Consider the following 12991-nt stretch of genomic DNA (forward strand, 5'->3'; position numbering starts at 1 on the left):
TGATGATGCCAACCACAATGTGGAAAGTCGTCCCCCCCAAAAGAACTTAACCATATTCGAAGAGGCTGAAATGGTGGAGAGGGAGGAATGTGCAAGCTGGTTCATTAGCAGGATTGTGAAGAAGACGCATTCCAAAGGTGTGTATCCTCTTAACCAACTGGCTACCAAATTCTGACGGCATTATCTGAAACGCTAGCTCCATTAAGAAACTGCAGAGTCTAGCACCAGCATCTGTGGAGGCCTTTCTCCATGGGCACCCATCTTCTGAACTTCACCATCAGAAGTCTCACATCGTAGGTCAACAGAGCCCAGAGTGGTGTCTGCCTTGAGGACCTGACTGAAGCTCAAGCAAGAGAAGATTGCCCCCACCCCCGATACGCTTGACATGGTTAAGGTAGGCATTCCTGGCCCACAGTCAGCCCTTCATCTCTGGGACCACCCTGGTCCCAGGGAACACACCCTGAACACAGGAAGCACTCACACACTTTGTGTCTACAGAACAGAGGCAAGCCCCCATGGGCTCGCTGCTTCTATCCTTCTACCTTCATGCTGCAAGCCAACTCCATCAGCTTCTTGGCATTCTCCTCTGAACGATATCTCTTGGGCAGCTGCACGCGAAAGAACTTTAAAGCCCCCTCAAAGTCTGTCAGAAGCAAGTCATCCTTGGTAGTCTGCAAATGCAAAGGACAACAAAAAAGAATGTTTGGCAGCAGATCTCACAGCCCAAAGGGGGGGAAAAACTGGTAAGTAATTTTACTGTGTCTTTAAGGGAGTACTCAGAAATATGTGACTGAGCTGTGTGTGTGTGTTTGATCCATTTATTCCCCTAATTCCAGTTCAGGGCCTGATTCCCACAAGAAAAAAGGCATGGTGGGTGGACAGCAAGGGATACGATGTAGGAATGCCACTCAGAACCAGAGGAAGAACTTCAGAATCGTTGCAGACATTTTACCTGAAGGATGTAACCCTTGCAGAAAGTAGAAAGCAAACTGAAGTAGAAAGCACACAGCCCCTCCCTCTTGCTAATGCTTCAATTTCTGTGGACAAAAGATGGGAACTGGACAACCAGAATTCCCATCTTGCTAGGTTCTTTCAAGCAGGTAACAGCTTACCCAATGGCCTGCTCCAACATACACATACACAGTGAGCAGTAGGGAAACTGTACCCACACCAATCCCACCAGGATTTCATATTCTGCCTCATTTTTATGCTCCATATATGAGCAGGATATGAAGCAAATGAACAACAGCCAAGAGATGGTAAGCAGCTTCAACTTCTTGAGCCCTCCCTAAGCTTTCAACAGCAGACATACACTTTGGTGCTCAGTATGAATTATGTGAATCAGCATCAAGGTAGAGAACTTACTTTTAGCAATCCAAGTGCAACGTTAAAGATAACACTTATGCCCTGTGAGGGGAAACAAAAAGGAAAGAACAGAATGAAAATTTATGGTTTGTCAGACACCCACATGTATCTGCATTCATGTCCTGCTGCTCTCTTAAAACTGGGTCACCTAACAAGGGGAAGGTTGTGCAAACTCCGATCTTTTTTAAAAAATGAGAGATCCCAGAACACACACACTGCAGAAAAATTCTGCAACTTGCATTTTGCACAGAGGGCGAGAGATTTGTGCAGCCTCCTGCACAAGTTGCAGAAAGTCTGGACATCTGGTTTTATTTTATTTTTAGGAGCAAGTTTTGATCCTTCATTGTTGCAAACGAAGACTTGCAAATGTGTAGACCATTACAGACTGAGAAGTCAGAAGGGCCTGCCAGAGCAATGCTGTCGGCTGCTGTTTCCGGCCCTGACCAATGGCAGGGTCCAACTAGACACCCTGGAGAATACAATCCCAGCTGGGCAACTGAAGGAATGCAGCAATCTTAACATGAAAGGGGAGCCACAGAATCATGCTGTTTCGTGCTAGCAAGGGGCAAAGCTACTGGGAATTAATGAATGTTACTAATTAGCAAGCAATTAGAACTGCTTCCATGGTTGCTGCTGCCTGCCTAAATGCGCTTTGCTCATTTCTTTCTAGCAAGTGCGATTGCAGAGAAAACAGAGTCACATACTCTGAAGAGCAGCTCCTACATCTTGAGACAGTTCACTGTTTCATACAAGGGGTATCATATGAGCCTTCTGCATGGTTGTAAGCCCCAGGGGAAAATAAGTTTCAGAGGGACTGCAGTAGAACAGCTAGATTCAAGTAGCACCTTAGAGACCAACAAGATCTTTTCAGTATAAGCTTTCGACAGTCAAAGCTCCCTTCGTTAGTGGAAAATAAGCTTGCCAGTAAAACCAGAAATCTCAGCGTACATAATAGGGTACAGAGCCCACGCTATGGCATTAAAAAGTTACGGCTCTTCCTCCAGGCCAAAGGAGGGGGCTTACGAGAAAGGGGTTGGGTGACAATAGCCTTCATGGGCACGATGGCTTCCTTAGTGGAAATCCACCTCAACACCATGGTTCTTTTGTTATCAGGCTATACCAACAACAAAGAGGTCATGGAGAAACAACTGGCATTCTCACTACTCACTATAGCAGCTGGAAATTCTGTTCGCATAGCTCACGGCCCAGAGCTACCCCAATAACTCCCAGAATTGCTGAATCATTTCCTTCCTTCTAACACCAAAGGCTCGCAGAAGAGTGACAGGAGTTAAGGGATTGGGGGCACACAGCTGACCTTATTTGGAGACCCAGTAAGGGGTATCTAAGAAATGGAAGATTTACTAATGTGCAAAAATAGCTGGAAACTTCTAGTTCCTATGTGGAATGCTGAGAAAATGTAAAAATGTTCACACTTTTTTCTTGAAAAGAATGTTCATGAAACTGCTTGAAAAGAAACTCCACCTGTTTCCTAAGTGAGGACCAGAACAACCAAATCTATATTCTCAAACCTACATAATGCCACATACCTCACACAATAGCAGGTCAATGATGTGGAAGACCATGTAAAGAGGGAATTTTGCTGTGAAAAGTGTGAGAAACCACTGGGAGGCATACATATGAGCTTCAAGGCTGATATCCAGGAAGTGGTTGTAGAGGTCAGGAATGTACTCCTTAGAAAGGAAAGAAAACCGTCACTTATCTGATCTGAACAGCAACACAACACAATGCAAGGGGATATGACAGGCGCTTAAAATATTTCATAAAACAGGCTATGAAGGCAGCCTCAAAGATTCAGGTTGCCTATGGGACATACGAGACTGCTTTATAAAGTATGATCAATACCATCTCTAGTGGCTCTCCAGAGAAAAAGAAAGGTCTTTCCAAGCAACTGCAACATGAGATACCAGAACTGAACTGGGGACCTTCTGCATGCATAGAAGACACTTGATTACTGAGCTATGAGAATAAAGCTGCCTTATACCCTTGGTCCATCAAGCTTAGTGTTGTCTACTTTGACAAGCGGTGGTTCTTTGGGGACTTAGGCAAAAGAAAGATCTGAACCAACATCTCTTCACAAAATTGCCCATTGCCAAGTCCACCGTCACAGATGCTCCCTCATCCATTCAGTCCTAGAGTTGGCAACAGGGTGCCAAATGGTTCCACTCAGAAGACAGATATGGCTCAGGAGCTACTAGTGGCTGATTTTTACCCTGTCTGGAGATGATAATGCGTTCTTGCCTAGCAGGCAGCTATATAATATTTTCAAAGATGGTGGCCATGGTGGCAGAAGGAAGCCCCTAGATTGTCTGGAGAAAGACCACTGCTCAGATGTCAGTGACAGGTAAAAGTTACCATTGTGTAAATGCTAAAGACGGAGATGTGAGCCAGGCAGTCTTTGGCTCAAAGCTCACCACCGCCTACTACTCAGTGTCCCCAGGCAATTCACTGCTATTAATAGAGTGTCTGGATTCTGCACTGTAAAGCATCCCCCCACTTTCCAAACAGAATCACACCCATGAATCAAGACAGTCAGAGGAGGAACCTCTACTCCTGGCTCATGGCAGAACCCCCCCCCTTACCTGCATGAGTCGTTCCAACTGGTAAAACTTGCAGTGCAAATCTTCAAAGTTTTGTTTGAAAAGTTCCCTGAGTCCATAGTCAAACATGATTTTGACCAGAACACTAAACGCCTGTTCTTCAGGCATCTGTCAAAGAGAGAACAAAACCGGCTGCCATTTTTTTTAAAAAAAAAAGAAAACAATTTAAACATCCTTCTGCCTTCAGTCCTCCCTGCCGGAATGCCCAGTTAGCAAACTGACTATAATTGCAGCCAAAAGCAAGCTGCTCCCAAGACAGCCCTCAGAGAACACTTTACTTTGTTCTTCCTGCCACAATTTAACACCAACTCCTGCTGGTCAAGTGTGTATTCTACCACAGCAAGGCCGTGTTTTAGCCGCAGAGCAGTTCTCAGCTGCTAGTGTGACAGACTCACACTGACCCAAAACGGCAGGTTGCAACCAAAACCCTCCACCAAGGCCATGCACCATTTTCTGTCCCAAAGCGTTCGCCTTCCCCAGTGTCAGACAAGTTCACAATTCAGAGCAGCCTAATTTAGCTCAAAACAAACAAACAAACAAACAAAAAACAAGACAGCTCTTGTGCAGAAGAGGGGTGTCAAGATGCTCGTAACTGTGCACCAGAAACCAGCTTTTACCTACAATGTGGGTATCTGCCTTGAGAAGAAGAAGAAGAAGAGTTGGTTTCTATATGCCAACTTTCTCTACCACTTAAGGGAGAATCAAACCTTCCCTTCCCCTCCCCACAACAGACACCCAGTGAGGTAAGCGGGACTGAGAGTGTGACTAGCCCAAGGTCACCCAGCTGGCTTTGTGTGTAGGAGTGGGGAAACAAATCCAGTTCACCAGATTAGCCTCCACCGCTCGTGTGGAGGAGTAGGGAATCAAACCCAGTTCTCCAGATCAGAGTCCACTGCTCCAAACCACCGCTCTTAACCACTACACCAGGCTGGCTCTCCAACCCTAAAGAGGGAATGCAGTTAAAACGTCTTGGGATTCAGCTCTATCTGTCTTGGAAGCAACATTAAAAACCAGCCCCAGGCAGACAGAACTCTGCAACCCATATGGTGTAAATATAATTTCTCTCTAAACAAATAGTCACTGTAATCCATGTGACAGAGCTATGCCTGTTGAGGGACAGAGGCCTGGCAACAGGGGGCTGCCAGAGCCCCAGGAGGACTGGTGGCCACTGCCTGAACTGCCACTGTACAACATCAGCCACTATAACATCCTCTGGTTTTCTAGGAATGGGTCTCCTCTGGGCCAGCCCTGACCACAGCACTGCATTCTCTTGCACAGCACTGTGGTGGCGGCAGGTCATAGAATCATAGAGTTGGAAGGGACCACCAGGGTCATCTAGTCCAACCCCCTGCACAATACAGGAAATTCACAACTACCTCCCCCACACACACACACACACACCAGTGACCCCTACTCCATGCCCAGAAGATGGCCAAGATGCCCTCCCTCTCATGATCTACCTAAGGTCATAGAATCAGCATTGCTGACAGATGGCCATCTAACCTCTGCTTAAAAACCTCCAGGGAAGGAGAGCTTACCACCTCCCGAGGAAGCCTGTTCCACTGAGGAACCGCTCTCTTCCTAATGTCTAGACGGAAACTCTTTTGATTTAATTTCAACCCTCCTTTTTCTCCTCACTCGCATCAAGGAGGAAAAAGGGACTTCTTTTCTTCTAGGCAGAGAAGGTCCAAACACCCTCCAAAGTGGCTCAATCCCCAAAGGAGGCCACTGGTGCGGCTCAGTGATGGGGATTTACTGCTGCTGCTGGAATTGGGCCCTCTGGCCCACCCCATCCTTTACCATTTGTTGCGTGCAGTACCCACCGTCTTCAGCTGCGGCAATTCCTCCTCTCCCTTCCCCAACCGAGGAGGAAAAGGGCAAGGTGGCTCTTGCAGCCTGCTCCCTCGCCCACCTGCCTGCTTCTAGGAACAAGACGACAGCTGCCACTGCCAACAGAGATGGGGGGGCTGCCTCCTACTTGTGCTTCTCTTACCAACCCACCCTCCCTCTTTGGCCACTGCCACTTGTTTGCCACTGATGGAACAAGTCACTTCTGGATCTATCAAGGCCTTCCAAGTCTTCCCTAAGAATATGCACCATCATTGTTAAATAACCACCTGCCTGTTTGATGGGAGGTGTTTGCAATATCCTTCTGCATCCTCCAAGTGTCACTGGGGCGGGGGGGGGGAGGATTGCTGCTTTTGTTAACCTGGCAGGAAGTCTGGCTTTTCAGAGAAGCGCAGAATAGTTTTATATTTAGGACCGGAGGCTGGTACAGCCATCATTCAAAAGAGGCTGAAGGGTTGGGGGGGGGGAATCTTTTTTGGGTTTTGTGAGAAAAGGAGGTCACTGATCTGAAGAACGGCCTGGCCCGGAAGCTCTGCACAGTGTCATTCAGCAACTGACAGAATAGATAGCTTGTTAAAAAAAGAACAAAAAAATTGGCTTAAAAATATATTTAGCTGCAGAAAAAGAAACTAAGGTTTTTTTGGGGGGTGGGTGCTATACAAAAAGTATAAGCATTTCTGCACATGTGGAGGCTTCAAAAATAGAAAGATCCAACCAGTTTGGCAGTGCAGATGTGACTGGGGGCTAAAGGCTGCGTAAAACCTGTGCCCAAGACTTGGAAGTGTCCATTCATGCAATCATTTCCAGCTCATTTCTCACGTTGTTTAGTCAGCTTGAGGAACTCTGGGCGGGCGACGGCAAAGCCCTCAACTATGCATCCTTTCGCCTACTGCAAAGAAACATCCATGCCTATTCTCAGACATGGAGAGTTCCATCTCTTTGAACTGTGCCCCCCTCCTCCCTACAGACACTTTCGTCCACATCCAGGATTGACTGCAGCCTCCATTTGAGCTTTTCTGCAGTAATGAATTTGTCAAGGATCACTGGCCAAAAAAAAAAAAAAAAAAATTAGACCCAAGCCACTAGGGGAAAAAAGACGCATGTTTAGCAACCACAGCACAGAATGTGCCCTGCTTAGGAGTTGCCAGGAGTGTCCCTGTTGGATTTGGAAGTCAAGTAATCTGGTTTATTTCCTTCCTGGCTGACACCAAGGGGAAAAGGGATGAAAGACGCTGTTACATGAGCCTTCGGGGAAGCTTGGGAGACACAGAAGATACCAAAGTTCGACATACGGGTGAGCAACTCATGCAATTCCCATCATGTAAAATCTCACCATTAAGACTGTCAACAAAAGCACTGCTCTGTTTATCCCTACCCTAAGAAGTTTCACGGTTTTCCGTGGTAGTGTTTCATCTGCAGAACTCCCATCCTGCAGCTGATCGCCCGGCATTTCCACTATTTAGTTTTAGGCACCACCCTAAGATCTTTTTTCCTTGCAACCTAAGCTTTTGGTTAAGTTTAGTATTTGTTTCAGTGGGGCATGGGGATATGCGGGACATTCTCTGCTAATGATGGTAGGCTTCTAATAGGCTGGAGGCAGCCCCCTAAAGCCCCCGTTCTTCTGATTATTATTTTTTTGCATAAGATTTGTTCATTGAATGCGAAGAGAAACTCACGTGCAGAAGCAGAACAGCAGCGAGGAACGACTGACCCTGGCAATAACCAATCTCTTCGTCGTAGACGGAGTAGGCCTAGGAAGAGAACCAGGATACCAGTCAAGCAGGGATAGGACGAATGCACCGGGTGAGAGACACAGCAGCAAAGACCCCTCACATGGCAACAATCACTCCTCCAAGACCTTCTTAATAGCACTTCACTGCCACAGCACACGCCAGGCATGTTATATGTTTGCTATACAGCGCCAGTGTTGCTATGTGAGGCAGCTGTGAAAGTCACAGCCTTCTAAGTTGAACATCTTGCATCAAATCAAATCAAATTTATTAATACGGTCAACTGACCAATCACATGCCAACACATCAAAATTTCCAGACACAATAGTTTTGCACCGAAGAATCACAGACTACCCGTACAAATAAAGGTGTAAGATCAATAAAAAACAACCCCTGGTTAAAATTATCTCCTTAAAATTGTAAAATATTCTAATGATCATTCTCTAATAAAAATATTGTCGAAGGCTTTCACGGTCAGAGTTCATCAGTTCTTGTAGGTTATCTGGGTTGTGTGACCGTGGTCTTGGTATTTTCTTTCCTGACGTTTCGCCAGCAGCTGTGGCAGGCAACTTCAGAGGAGTAACACTGAAGGACAGTGTCTCTCAGTGTCAATTGTGTAGGAAGAGTAATATATATAGTCAGAAAGGGGTTGAGTTTGAGCTGAGTCATTGTCCTGTAAAAGTATCAAAGGTAATGTGCTAATCATTGTCCTGTAAGTATCAAGGTAATGTGCTAATTCGGGTATGGTATGTTAATGTGGAGCCATTGTATCTTGAAGTGATCTTCCTACACACTTGACACTGAGAGACACTGTCCTTCAGTGTTACTCCTCTGAAGATGCCTGCCACAGCTGCTGGCGAAATGTCAGGAAAGAAAATACCAAGACCACGGTCACACAACCCGGATAACCTACAAGAACTGATTCTCTAATAAAGTTCTGCGTATTTTAATAGCAACAGTGCAGAACATGGCAGGAACATCTTGCATCGAGCACCCAAATAACTGCACTCAAAAGCACCTTCCGCCTTCAAGTGCAACTGGCCCAAGGTCACCCAGTAAGGGTTTTAGTGGAACAGGGATTTGAACCCCAGACTCCCAGGTCGTAGCTCAACACTCCAGCCACTAGAAAGCATTAGACGATTGACATTTTTAGAAAGATTCTCAGAAAGCTGTGTTAATTTTGTTGTCATCTGTATCAGTGGGCCTACAGCTAAGATGACAGGCAAGGGAAGAGCAAAGAACTCAACCCCACCTTCAGCTCTGTGTATCTGGACAGCCGTGATCCCGGAGAACAAGCATGCGGTCCCCAAACTAAGCCAGATGTGGAACGAACCCCCCCAGGGTTTCCCAGTGCCCTTTCTAAGGGCTCTGCTGTTTTGATGCAGGGACATTAACACAAAACAAAGCTTTTAAGCTATGACCTTCAGTCTTTGATTTGAATATCAATTATACACAAGCAGTGGAGGCTTCCTCCTCCAGACCCGGTGCATCCCATGTGGAGCTCATCACTTTTAATGCTGAACTATGACAGAGGAGAGCTTAGGGGTGGCCAGGAAGCCAAGATGTTTCCCATGCCAACCAGTCTCCGGGGGGAGGAGGATGCAGCTTTCTAGATGTGGAATTCAAAGAGCTAGAGCCCCCCCCCCATCAAGCCAGGAGACGGGCGGGGGGGGGGGAGAGAGATCAAAATGAATTACAGCTTTTTTTAAAAACATGCTAATTGCCTCCTGTATTTTAATGTGCAACTTGATTGTGTTTACAGTTTGCCTTATAATGCTAATGAGGAAATGAATAATTAGGTAGAGTTCTATCTAGAGGAGTACAAAGATCCTTTGTGAGATTCCCCTTTGCTCTGTTCCCCATTGATAGGGAAAACTCACAAGATCAGTTAACTCTGTTCCAGGAATATGGCTTGAACCAAAGAATGGTTTCCTCTGGCTGGAGAAGCAGAGGCACCTGTTAGCAGATACAAGCCACATGGCATTTCTGCTACACTCATGCATTTTTCAGTAAGCTCATGATTATCTTGAAACCATACAAAGGGATTTTTAGAATCTGAGGAGAATTAAAGGGGTTTGCAGACCAATCTCCAGCACTCAGATAAACTCTATCTGTTCACCAAATCCAATCCAGAGTACAAGGCACTGCCATGGCATGGAGCAAGAACATTACACAAAAGGTGCCTGTAGAACCAACAGGTGACTCATGCAAACCTGCTAAGCCACAAGCTGTTGGAGGGATTGCTCACACACCACACTGTGGGCCTCTGGTACATTTTAGCTTGGAGACAACTCTCCCCCATGCCCAACATGGCTGCCCATTAACCCCTGTGCACAGGTCAAGCCAGCTGAATCATGTCAAGGGAAATTTAACTGCATATTGCCTCTCCTCAACACTCTGTCTCAGTTTCTGGCTAACAGGCTGATCCACCCCAAAACCACATTAGCCTGGCAACCTATTCACCCAAATCCCCGTAGTTCTGGCCAACAACTGCCCCAAGCCCAGAAAAACTAAAGGAGTCATACGTCCGATACCTTGCATATTTTGTACAACGAGTCCTGGCCGTCTCCCCCGGTGTCCTTAAAATAATCATGGGCAGGGAACGTGCGGTTGATGTCCCGTGTGATGGCGCTGTCCTGAGGAGACTCCTGCAAAGCCAACAAGACAGGAAAGGCTAGTTAAGTCCAATCAATGCGGGCGGGACTGGGACTAGAACCTCCTGCAATCGAGAACCAACCGCTCTTGAAAGCACAATCCACAGTGGAAGAATCAGCCATTTCTCACCTCGTGTTGACATGCTCATGTTAAAGGGAAATAACAGGTGGCCAGTTAAGACTCCTCCGTCCTACCTGTCAGTCCATCGCCGAGGGAATCTGCCAAAAGGTGTTGCAAGCCCTCTATGTGTGCTGAGAAATAAGCTCATACTGCCCAATTCCTCTACACTCTGTTCCCCAATCCAGCAGTACTTATGGGTAACGCCAATCAGAGAGTCCATATGAGCCTCCACGCCCCCATCCACATAAAAGACACAGCCACTTCAATCAGCTCCAAAGTGTCGTGATGCAGAATACGAGCCTGACTCTGCACACCAAGGTCCCTCACTGGATTGAGGCATCTAATTTCTATTTCCCTTTTTAAAATTATATATATAGAGAGAGGGGGAGGGGTCCAATAAGGCTTCCTGCATCTCTCAGCTTATGGATGTCCACCACGGAAAAGAAATCTCGCAGCCCCTTTCCTTATCACACTCTTATCGTCAGCATGTTCTATTTATGACATGAACTGCTTTGTGCACTCACAAAGAGGGAACTATAAGGCGGTAGCTGCTTTGGAGATCCTCCCATCTAATACTCAAAAACAAATCCACCATCACCGTACTCCGAGACGACAGCTGGCAACAGATGCATTTGCACACCTTGCCTAGTGTCATGCTCTGCCAGACACGCTATAGCACATGGAGGCAGGACTGCATGTATTCTAAGCACCAGAGATCACACTCCTCCACTGTCGTGGAATTCACAGCCAGGTGTGGAAACCAGGCTGTAGAGGCTCTCCCATTTTTCGTTCACAATAAATTTCTAGCCCTTATGGCTGCAGAGAGGACATGCCTGTTGAAATCTTATTTATATATCCTACGTTTTCTCCACAGTGGGGATCCAAAGCAGCTTACAACATTGCCATACCACAACCACCCTGTGAGGTATGCTGGGGGGTGGGTAGAGGGAGAGAGAGAGAAACTAGCTCAGAATCACCCAGAAGGCTACCATGGTGGAGTGGGGATTCAAACCTGCGCATCCCTCATCCTATACTGACACTCTAACCATTAGAAGGCTGCAGAGACACATGGGTTCTGTGCTCTGCAGAGCTTCTTGTTAATCATTCCCCAACCTATATCAGAAGCAGAACAAATTCTGCAGAAAATGTTAGCAAATTTTTAATGTTTGGCTTTTCTTGGACATAAAACATGTGGCGATATCTATTTCTTTAAGCACAGGGTGCTAACAATCTTCCTGCTTATAGGGCCATGTGAAAAGGCAGAACAGCCCAGCTTAGTGAAAGCTTACCTAAATAAAACAGTCTTTACGAGCTTGAGCCCTGGTATCTGCATTTTATTCTAAAACGCACCAAAAACATGAACAAAATTCAGCCTGAAAACTCCAAGTGATATCTCAGTTAGAATTTTGATACCTGCAGTGAGAAGTAAAGAGAAACCAAGACTCGACCATGCATTTTCACTTTTTAAGAATCTCAGCTCTGCAGATAAGCCCCACAAACCTCTCTGCACAAGCTCAACAAAACTTATTAACTAGAAGCTTTTTGGTTTTGAAGAGCTTTGAAAAAAATAATTAATATGCAGCGATCTGTCTCTACTCTTCCTTTTCCCAGAGGAAAACGTGGCCCAGTTTGTTCACGAGATTGACAAGAGCAGCCTAGGAGGAAGCAGAAGTCTAGGCATTCCCAAGCGAGAATCGCCAACTGATTTAATTCCACATCTTGTCATGCTTTCCACAGACTAAGCTTACAACAAGCAGAATTTTGCTGGCTAGAGGTTTGACTATAACTTTTGTGGCAAAAGGTCTCTCTATCTTTATTAAGATGTAAATGACAAAGTGTGGCTTGGTGTGACAGGACAAGTCTTCAGGCTCATGTGCTTAGTTCAGAAATCACAATGAACTGTGTTTTGTTGGGAACCAGGAACTCTTCAATGTCCAAGCCTTGTTTGAGGGGAAGAGGGAAGGTAACCACGCAAGACCCAGGAGTTCCAAGGCTCATTACACCAGTCTTCTCAACAGGCACGGCACTGCGCTTAAATTCACATTAGATGTAACTGACATGAAGTTTCCAGCTCAGTGCCTGTAACCAGTCTCTTTTGACTCATGAAGACAAGATACTTGAGCAGAACTGTGCAAATACTGGTGGTGGTGGAAAGTGCCGTCAAGTCACAGCTCACTTATGGTGACCCTGTAGAGTTCTCAAGGCAAGAGGCATTCGGAGGTGATTTGCCGTTGCCTACCTCCGCATGGGCTGAAAGAGTGATGAGAACTGTGACTGGCCCAAGGTCACCCAGGAGGCTTCATGTGGAGGAGTGGGGAATCGAACCCGGTTCTCCAGATTAGAGTCTGCCATTCTTAACCGTTACACCACGCTAGCTCGGGCAAACACTACTGCCTGTTATTTTGGGGTGCTAGCTGTCGTAATCCAGTAAGATAACTCCAAGGGGGAGGGAAGAATTATAAATCCTTAAGATTTGGAAATATTTAACACACCCACATTTTGAACTCCCAGCCTCCTAATGGCTTCTGATTATCAAAGTAGCCCCTCATTTGGAAGTAGGTCCATAATTATATGAGGATAAACTCTCCCCGCTGCTCCCCCTGGCAATAAAACAAGGATGGGACCATGGTCTGGGAGTAGATTGCTGTAGTGACT

General features: G+C 46.2%; 1 protein-coding gene across 2 annotated transcripts in view; it reads right to left on the reverse strand.

Annotated features, from left to right (window-relative positions):
• Window positions 1-12991, reverse strand: part of RABGAP1 (RAB GTPase activating protein 1) — a 90716-nt gene that overhangs the window by 20657 nt on the left and 57068 nt on the right. For both annotated transcript variants that reach the window (XM_056860046.1, XM_056860047.1), the window contains exons 14-19: window positions 10096-10209; window positions 7508-7582; window positions 3966-4091; window positions 2913-3056; window positions 1366-1407; window positions 543-671 (exon numbers count right to left, since the gene is read on the reverse strand). In XM_056860046.1, the coding sequence (XP_056716024.1) occupies window positions 543-671; window positions 1366-1407; window positions 2913-3056; window positions 3966-4091; window positions 7508-7582; window positions 10096-10209 (630 nt within the window). The remainder of the gene's footprint in view (window positions 1-542; window positions 672-1365; window positions 1408-2912; window positions 3057-3965; window positions 4092-7507; window positions 7583-10095; window positions 10210-12991) is intronic.

The sequence above is a fragment of the Euleptes europaea genome, chromosome 14, assembly GCF_029931775.1.
Source record: "Euleptes europaea isolate rEulEur1 chromosome 14, rEulEur1.hap1, whole genome shotgun sequence".
NCBI lineage: Eukaryota > Metazoa > Chordata > Lepidosauria > Squamata > Sphaerodactylidae > Euleptes > Euleptes europaea.